This window comes from Sarcophilus harrisii, chromosome 3, assembly GCF_902635505.1.
Source record: "Sarcophilus harrisii chromosome 3, mSarHar1.11, whole genome shotgun sequence".
Lineage (NCBI taxonomy): Eukaryota > Metazoa > Chordata > Mammalia > Dasyuromorphia > Dasyuridae > Sarcophilus > Sarcophilus harrisii.
In genome coordinates this window covers 167144714-167154011 of record NC_045428.1, presented here as the reverse complement: position 1 = coordinate 167154011, position 9298 = coordinate 167144714, and the positions used below count along the sequence as shown (strand labels likewise).

At 39.3% G+C, this 9298-nt stretch overlaps 1 protein-coding gene across 1 annotated transcript in view; it reads left to right on the top strand.

The window, feature by feature from the left end:
- The first annotated feature begins 2832 nt into the window (after positions 1–2832).
- Positions 2833–9298, top strand: part of GAS6 (growth arrest specific 6) — a 96127-nt gene continuing 89661 nt past the window's right edge. The window contains exons 1-2 of the mRNA XM_003765705.4: positions 2833–3228; positions 3750–3916. Coding sequence (XP_003765753.1) covers positions 3141–3228; positions 3750–3916 — 255 coding nt within the window. The 5' untranslated portion in view covers positions 2833–3140. The remainder of the gene's footprint in view (positions 3229–3749; positions 3917–9298) is intronic.

Below are 9298 nucleotides of genomic sequence, written 5' to 3'. Positions count from 1 at the left end.
TCATATCAGGGTATCTCCTAGCATTCTGCCTGGACCACTGGTTTCTGTTTATGTAACTCTTTGATCACAGTTATTTGTGTAAATGTCTTCTCTCTTTATTAGATCATAACATAGAAGAAAGTAAAATCTATATCATTTCTGTTTTTTGTATTTTTAGTCCAGGACACAGTACACTGTAAACACCAAGTATTTAATAATATTAAAAAATAAGTATGTTTTGGATGAGTGAATTCATGAGTGAAAGTCAAATTTTCCATTCTAGTAAGATTCTTTATAATTTGGGGGCTTTAAATTTGAGCTCTCTTTTTTTCCTGTGTTAATACAGGAATTTTCCTACTATGTCAACATTTTCACTTTGAGGGGAAGGGAGAAATATAAAAAGGAAGGAAATAGAGATGTGGAGAATACCTGGACTGGCTATTCTTAAAAGGAGGTGGCTAAACATTTTTTGGAACACTTTACTCCAGATGAGAGATGATACTGAAACCTTGATAGCCAACTCCCTATTGTCCACATCAGTAGATGCACAATATGCACATTGCACAATAGAAGATACACATATATCTATTACATAAAGTAATCTGCTATTAAAATAATAAACATTTCCCATCCAACCCACATTTTTAAACCAGTCCTCAAAAAGAATAATACATAAAGGGAAATAAAAGAATTTCATTTTTTATTTACTTACCTAGCCAGTAGTGATAACAAAGTTTAGGTATTTTAGTGAAATTCAATATTGTACCTAACTTTTTGTATGTTAATTGCAATTACTTGCAAATAGTAGCAGATCCTATTACCCTTTAGGTGTCTTAGGATAGACCCCTTGTGGTAAAATGACAAAAGTGTGAGACAGAGTCAGGAGTGACAGAGCTTTAAATCCTGCCTCTGACACTTACTAGTTATGTTAATCTACCTGAACCTCAGCCTCCACATCTGTAAATGGCAATAGCAATACTTGGAAAACCTAGCTTCCAGGATTGTCATTAGTAGCAAATGCAAAAGTTAAAGCATTATATGAATATCAGGTATTTTATGAGATTTACAGATGAAAGAAACCTTAGAGATTAATTTATCCCTAACTCCTCACTTTACTGATGGGGAGGTGACGTGATGTACCCAATAATACATAGTCAGTTTCTGATCAGAGCTCAAGACTCATGAGTCAGTGTTTTTTCCATTGTACCACAACTAATTACAGTAAATTTCTCTATAAGGTCACAGAATATTTTAGTAACATCATTTGTCTGAGGATAGTTATAATATTTCTATAGTACTAAATATGGCCCTCCCCCAAGTAATACTGCTTAAAAGAATATATATTTAATTTTAATTTAACACTTTTAAAATTAAGGATCTTGCTGGATATTACAGACAATTGCATTACTTTGCTCTATTTACAAAGAGTGGGATGAAACGAGAATCTATGGAAATAATTCTTGCTTTGCAATAATGCAATCTAAGAATATAACCATTTCACTGGAGAAAATAAAATACAATCCCTTAAACTATTTTTTATCATCTAGAATGTAAACCTCTAGAGAGGAAAGATTGTTTCATTCTTTGTATTTATTCCTAGCACCTAGCATAATGTCTGGTATAGTAGATGCTCAAATTTGTGGATTGCTTAGATAAAAATAGCTTGTTAAACTAATTGGATTTTTGATGTGCCCACAGCCAGAAACAGAAAACAGGTTTCCTGAATGTTTAACCCATCCAGGGCTTAAATATTTGATATTTTATGTAACCTCTCATGGCCTCAGTTTCTCATCTTGAAAATAATGAAGTTAAGGGCATTTAGGAGGGAATGGATAGCATGGGCTCTGATATCAGGAGGATTCCAGTTCAAATCCAACCTCAGACATTTGATACTTACTAGCCGAGTGACCTTGGACAAGTCATTTCACCCTGATTGCCTCACAAAACAAAATTAAAAATGATGGGGTTGATCTGGTTTTTAAAACTATGACCCAGTGATTTTTTTTTTCCTTAGCAGGATGGATCTAATTGTGCATCATCTAAGCTTGGTGCTCTCTTGTTTCCTTCCCTTCCTCCCCCCTTAGCGACGGAAATACTCCCTTGTTTGGCAGGTTTCTTCAAGATATGTTCTAAGAACACAGAGGACAGAAAGATATGGTCTCTCAGGACAGACACAATGTTGTTCTCAGCTTAAATAGCTGCTGAGAAACCTCAAGGTTCTGAATATCATAATTATGAAAAGAGTAGATTACAAAAGGAAATAATTTAATCTCACCTCTAAAGCAGAGATGGATTTGGTTTGACCTCAGTTTATCTTTATTCCTTGGCTGGCCAGTCGGGAGGGCAATTTACACAGACTAGAAAGCTGAAAAAAGGCTAGGGAGAAGGGGGGGAGGGGGAGGGAGAACCTGGGGTTTTACTTTAGTCTGAGAGGGAAAAAAAAGCAAGCACGTGTAAATTGTAGAATTTTTCTCTTTTACTAAAAAAAAAAAAAGGCAATAAATCTTTTGATCTTTTGTAATTATGTATTTGGAAAAAAGTCCTTCTTCTACGTATAGGATTTCGTTCATCTTGCCAATGTCCTAATGTAGATATTAGCACCTTCTTGTTCCCTTTGCTTATTATTGTTATTATCATTACCTTTCGATAAAGAAACTTTATCTTATGGCAAATTAACTTGAGAAGATCTGAGTACCCCGGAGCCTCAAAGCAGTGCAATGCCTCTTGGTCCTAATGTCCTTTTGAGTCAGTGGACTCAACAGCCAACCTCTAAAAGTGACTTCCCACTCCCCAGCACCTCCTCCCCACCACCCCCTCCCCCGCCTCCGCTTTCTTCTCTCCAATGATAGACGCAACGAAATGGTGAGAAGGGTGATAGGTGTGCCTCCGTGGCTGAGCCGGGATGTAAACTTTATAAATGATTGGATAAGATGAAGAAAGCGACTCCCCCACAGCGCTCAGCATAGTTTCCCTGGCTCAGGCTGACAGTAGCTGTGCGCTCGCTCCGCCTGCCCGCCTGCACTCTGCACCCGCCCGGAGCCAGCGCTGCCTGCCCGGCTCCGGCTCCGGCTCTGGCTCCGGCTCCGGTTCCGGCTCCGGTTCCGGCTCCGGCTGCGCTGGGCTCCAGGTCATTTCTAGCTAGCCGAACCCAAACCCACATCATGCCGCCGCCGCAGCAGCAGCCGGCTCCCGCCGCCGCCTTCAGTACTGTCCTGCTGCTTCTCTTGCTGGCTACCGACTCCTCGCAGAGTGAGTACCCCCGGCCCCAGCGGGCGCCTCCCTAGCTCTGCTCTGTCCTCTGGGCAAGGAGGATCAGGGCACCGACCTGGAGAGCACTGAAGTGCCTATCTTCCCACCACCACCCAGTCTCGCGTCTGACCTCTCTGGCTCAGAACCTGGGGAGGAGATCTAGTGCCCACCTTATCCATAGCTTCACCCCCTCCCCCAATCCCCACCATCCACAATGCGACAGCAGCAAGCAGCAGCCCGGGCCGCCGCCGCCGCGGCCACAGCATCCCCCTTCCTTCAAGGGCACTCGGCAAAGTGCTCAATCCCCAGTCTGCTGCGACTGCAGAGCGTGCGTGTGCAGGAGGTGGGGAGGGGGAGAAGCAGTTCTATCCCCTTGTTGCAAGCAGGGTGGGGTGCCGGTGCCTGAATTTATGGGTACCTCTTCTGCTTTCCCCCTTATCTCCCCCACTCTATTTCCCATCCGTCCCTCCTTTTCCCTCTCTCCCTCTCCCCTTTCCCGCCCCGGGCGTTGTGCGGGGCAGCGGTGCTGCTGCGGGCCCGGGAGGCAGCCCAGTTCCTGAGGTCGAGACAGCGCCGAGCCTACCAGATCTTCGAAGAGACCAAGCAAGGCCATTTAGAGAGAGAATGCATAGAAGAGCTGTGCAACAAGGAGGAAGCCCGAGAAGTGTTCGAAAACGACCCTGAGACTGTAAGGAGATTGGGACTGGGGGAGGGGGAGAGAATGGTTTGGGTGTATGCGTGGGACGAGATCTGGGGAGTTTAAATAGAATCCCTGGGGCGGGGTGGCGGGGAGAGGAGCGCTTAATCTGTCTCTACCGGAGCTGCCGGTGCATGCCTGTGTCTGTGCATCCTTTCCCGTCCTTCTCTTCTGTACAACCCTTCCGTCCCTGTTAGAAGCAGCTGGAATTAGGTCGCCAGCTGTCCACACAGCTGGGGAAGATGTTTGGAGGAGAAACCATTAGATAAATAATTTAAACCACATAACATAACTAGAGCTTTGCTGAACAGGATTTTGAGGAAGCGCTGAGAAAAGTCCAATTCTCTTTCTCAATTCTGGATACACACATTTAAACACACACATGATATGCATGCGCAGACTCTCTGGTTAGCTGATTGGGTGTCCTTGAAATTCTTTTATTATTTCTTCTTCCACTGATGGATTTCATGGTCTAGTTTTTGGTTTGGGGGAACATGTTCTCATTTCACATCCTGGGGTATTTTTTAAAGTCATTGCAAAGGGATAGAATGAGAAACGAGTACAAGGTTGTTAAGGAGGACAGAGCTCTGAGGACACTCTCATATCTCTCTTTACTTTTTTTTTTTTTAATTGATAAAAATCTTTAAGATCCTGCAGTTCAGCAAGAATAGAAGAGGCGTGTCTTGTAGTACTGCTAAGTAAAATAAAATCTACAACGGCAGACTTGTTATCTTTATGCTGAAACTTGAAAGACTCCCCAAAGCAGAAACTTTAGGGAAAATCCACTTTGAAATAATTAAGGAAACTACATACATACATACATATATATATATATATATATATATATATATATATTTATATATGAAATATATACATATGTGTATTTTAGAAATAGAAATGTGGTGGGTCTTTTGTTTTTGAACCCATCTGGTTTCCCCCCTCTTACTTTCTTTCCTTTTTAGTTAGATGTTCTGGGAAGAGTCTGTCTCTGATGTATTGTTTTATTTTGGGGGGAGGGAAGGGGAAGGGCTGTTAGCCTAGAGGAAAATTGTTTAATTTTTTTCTCTGAAAATAGAAGTTTTAGAGGGCATTCTTTCTGGGAGCATCTTCCAAAGAATTATTATATCCGTGGAATTATTGTTTTGTTTGTCTGCTTGCTTGTAAAGTCACCAAAGAAAACTTGGGGGGTGGGGGAGGTGATGGGGAAAAAGTGGTTAGCAAAGACTTTATGCAAAGGTGAGTGCCTTATTATTTCCAGTATTGCATGGTACTTGTGAAGAGGCAGCTGGCGATTTGTAGACCACAGCTTGATTGCTGCTGGCAGAGAATATCCGTCTATTAATAATGCCTCTGGAGAGTGGTGTGCGTGTAAGCTTGGAAGGTGGGGACAGAGGAGTACTTGTGTGAGAATTAACTGTCTTTATCAAGTGAATGTGTGTGTAAAGGAAGAGCACTTGCCTTTCCCTTAGAAGTAGGTAATTAAAAGAATAAGTATATTGTAATTCCTACTAGAAAATGAATTATAATGCTGCCTCAAACCTTTTTCTAAAGCAAGAGGGATTAAACAGCTAGCTAGCTAGATAATAGGCAGATAAAGGATAATTAAACAGACAGATAAATGTAGTTATAATAAAAACATATCATGCTCTTTGTCCATAAAATTCTTGAGTGATTTATCTACCCCAACCATCCTCCGTCTTTCGATCTATATAAATATATATATGCAACAAATACATTTTCACTTAAAATTCATTTTCTCACCTTTTATTCTAAAAAGACAACATTTTTCTTTCTAGAAAAAGGCCTATATTTGCAGTGATAGACATTGTGGCCTCAGAGCTGGAAAAACCTAGAATTAAGTGCCACCTTTCACATATACTGATTGTGTCACCTCTAGTTGCCCTTTCAGTACTAAAGGCATCTTTCTAAAACCAATAAATTTCCAGTGCTATCATACAAATATGCACTATATAAAGTTTTTCTTTAAATATCTAAAATGAAGTCAGTCTTAATATTGTTTCATTTTGATTGCTTATATAATGACTTAATCATAGTTGCCAAGTGCAACTAGAATAATATATACCCATCACTATTAGGCTATCAACTTTTTCAATCCCTCTAGGGTTCTTTTTTCCAAAACCAAATAATCAGTGAACCAAACTAGGATCTTGTAATAACAAAATTAATTGTTTTACAGATTTAGATATGATACAAGTCAAATAATATCTTCTCAAGAATTACTAAATATAGTAAAAGCCTGATATAACACTAGCAGTTTCAGAACTAACAGGTGTAGTGAAAGGAGGAATGATTTTGAAGTCAGAACCTGGATTCAAATCCTGACTTCTACTTTGTAGTTATGTGATGTTGATCAGCTCTTTGAGGCCCAGGAACTCAGTTCCCTCATTTTTAAATGAAAGGGTTGGGGGAAGAACCATCTATGTGAATTTTCCAGCTCTAAAATTAAATGACTCCTAGTAACAGCACCATTCATTCCCATCAACAAACATGTATTGAGTTGCCTATAAGGCAGAATTCCACCATATTTCCCTCTCCCATAACCTCTTCTGTCATTTTCACTGTCGCCTGTTTTTCTCCTCATTTTCCATATGGTTATCATCAATGATTCACCTACTGAATTTTGCCTCTCCTATATGATTTATAAAAACAAAGAAGTAGTGGTCAGATATTTTAATTTTTTTTTCTTGAAGTTGATAGCTATTTCTGGGTCTATAGGCAGCAGGTGCACTGGCCCCTCCAAGCTGAAACTAGAAGTCTAATGTGGGACTCTGGTTAACACAGAGAGGGTGGAGCTGCAGGACTAGTGCATGCTCAGATTTAGTCTGTGCCTTGGTGCAGCAGCACTGGTTGTACCTGTTTAGGAATAGCCCTGATAAAGAGTATCTTTCCTTTGAGGAGCTCTCTTCTAGAATCTGACCTTTTTAAAAACAAGATAGAACCAACAGAACTGTAAGACTTTTCACCATCTCATGTGTCTCATAGTGTTGCATTTACTAAAGGGGTCATTCCCTTCATCTTTTGATTTCCTAAAATGTAATTATTTTAATTCCATAAAAGATGAGAAATTTTTCATACAAAAAGAATTTTTTTTCCTATAATAAGTTCTATATTTGCAGAGGCAGTCACTGTACAATGGAAAGAGAATTGATCTCAGGAACCAAGAAGACCTAGGTTCAAATCTATCTCTTACTCATACTGACTTTGTGACCCTGGTCAAGTCACGTAACACCTCAGAACTCTGGGCAACTCTATAATTCCATAAGCTGCACAGAAGGAGCCTACAGGTATTATTAGTACTAGGAGCTCCTCATTAAAATCACAGGTCCATTCCTTAACCCTGTCCTTTGAGAAAGTCCATAATTCCTTACCTTCCTGTATTTTCAGTTACTTGTTCCAAGAAAATCCTTTTCATTGATTATATAACATCCTGATGTGATTGGAGGAACTTACCATATTTCAGAGTCTACATCTAAATTATACGCACTTTGATTTTTACCCCTGCTAATAAATAACAACAATAATAACAAAGCATCTTCTCCAGCACCACCCCCTCAAAAATAAAACTACAATCCATGTAGTTTCCTTAGTTTCCCAGGTAGAAAAAAAAAATCATGCATTACATTATATCTTTGAATTCTTTATATTTCTTAGAATATTTCTTAGAATTTCTTACTCCAATCCAGTCTAATCTTATAAACATTTATTAAGCATCTATTATATTGCAATGGAAAGGGAAATGGCAAAGTACTCTATTATCATTGCTAAGAAAGTCCCATACATTGTTGTGCTATGGTCCATAGGTCACAGAGTTGGACAAAACGACTAAACAATATGTTAGGCACAATGTTAAACACTGAGGATAGAATTAATGAAAAGATAATCCTCTCAACGAGTTTATAATGTGAGGAGACAATACATAAAAAGAGGCAGAAAAGTGGAAAGGGGATAGCTAGAGTTATCTCATTCCATAGAGTTGATAAAACCAGATAGGGTAATCTTCTGTGTCTAGAATGGCAGCTAGTGTACATATAGAGCAATTAAGTGACTTAGAATCAGGAAAGCACACTTTGTTGAGTTTAAATTGTTAAGTGCTCTCAGGCATTTACTAGCTGTGTGACCCTACGCAAGTCACTTAACCTCTTTACTTAAGTTTCCTCATCTGTAAAATGGGCTACAGAAGGAAATGACAAACCATTCCTGTACTTTTGCCAAGTAAACCTCAAAAAGGGTCACAAAGAGTTGGAGATAATTGAATAACAACAATAGAGGACAGATGCTGGGCTTGGAAACAGGAAGCTTAAGTTCAAATCCAGTCTCATAAACTGACTAGCTTGTGTACCTCTGAGCAAGTAATTTACCAAGTCAATTAGTTTCCTCAACTGGAAAGTGGGCAGAATATAATAATGTGAGTCTCAAATGAGATATCTGGAAAGTGTTTAGCCTAATCCCTTGCAGATAGCAAATCATTGTACATGTTTATTCTCTTCCCTTTCCTCCCTAGAAAATACTCCTCTCTCACTGATTCCTTTTAGAAAACTTTTCATCCTTCAAAGCACAGATCAGTTATCACCTCTTTTGAAAAGATCTTTCCTGATACCCTTCAACTTACTGAGGCAGCTAGAGATAGAGTTAACTTCTGTCTACCTCCATTTTCTCCTCTGCAAAGTGGGAATAATAATAGTTTAAGAAATATTTCCCAAAGTGGTTGTGATAAATCACTATATGAATGTTAGTTGTTTTGATTGCTAGTGCTTTTTAACTCTTGATATTACTTTGTATTGTTCTGGACATATTTTAGTTGTTTTCTGTATATATAGTGTCATAAACTACCTCCCATTCCCCACACCCTATCTTAGTATAGAATTCAGACATCTCAAGGATGGGATTTGATTTTTTTGATTGATTGTTTGATTCCCAGTGCCTAGATGGTGATCTGCACTAGCAGGGACTTAGAAATGTCTGTAAAAACTGAATGGAATTGAAGCAATTGGTTGCAAAGCCCATTTCAGCTAAAATACTCTGCAATTTGAATTTTTTAATAAAGCCAGATCAGCGATTTCATTAACAGATGGAGCTTTGAATGAGAAAATTCTTCCGACCAAAAAAGACATTTTCTCTGTTACTTAGAGTTTTAGAGTTGGCTTTAGATGAGGGTTTAACTCCCAGTCTCACAGTCTCTTGTTTTGAAGGCCAGTACTCTAGACTCTGGGCCAAGCTCTCTTATTATCACTTTTATAAAGTCTCTTTAAAACTAACTTTTACATTCTTTGAAGTCTTCCTCCACCTTTAAATAATGCCATAAAACAATTCCTATCGTGGCAGAACTCAAAATGTTGGGATGAAATACTTTTC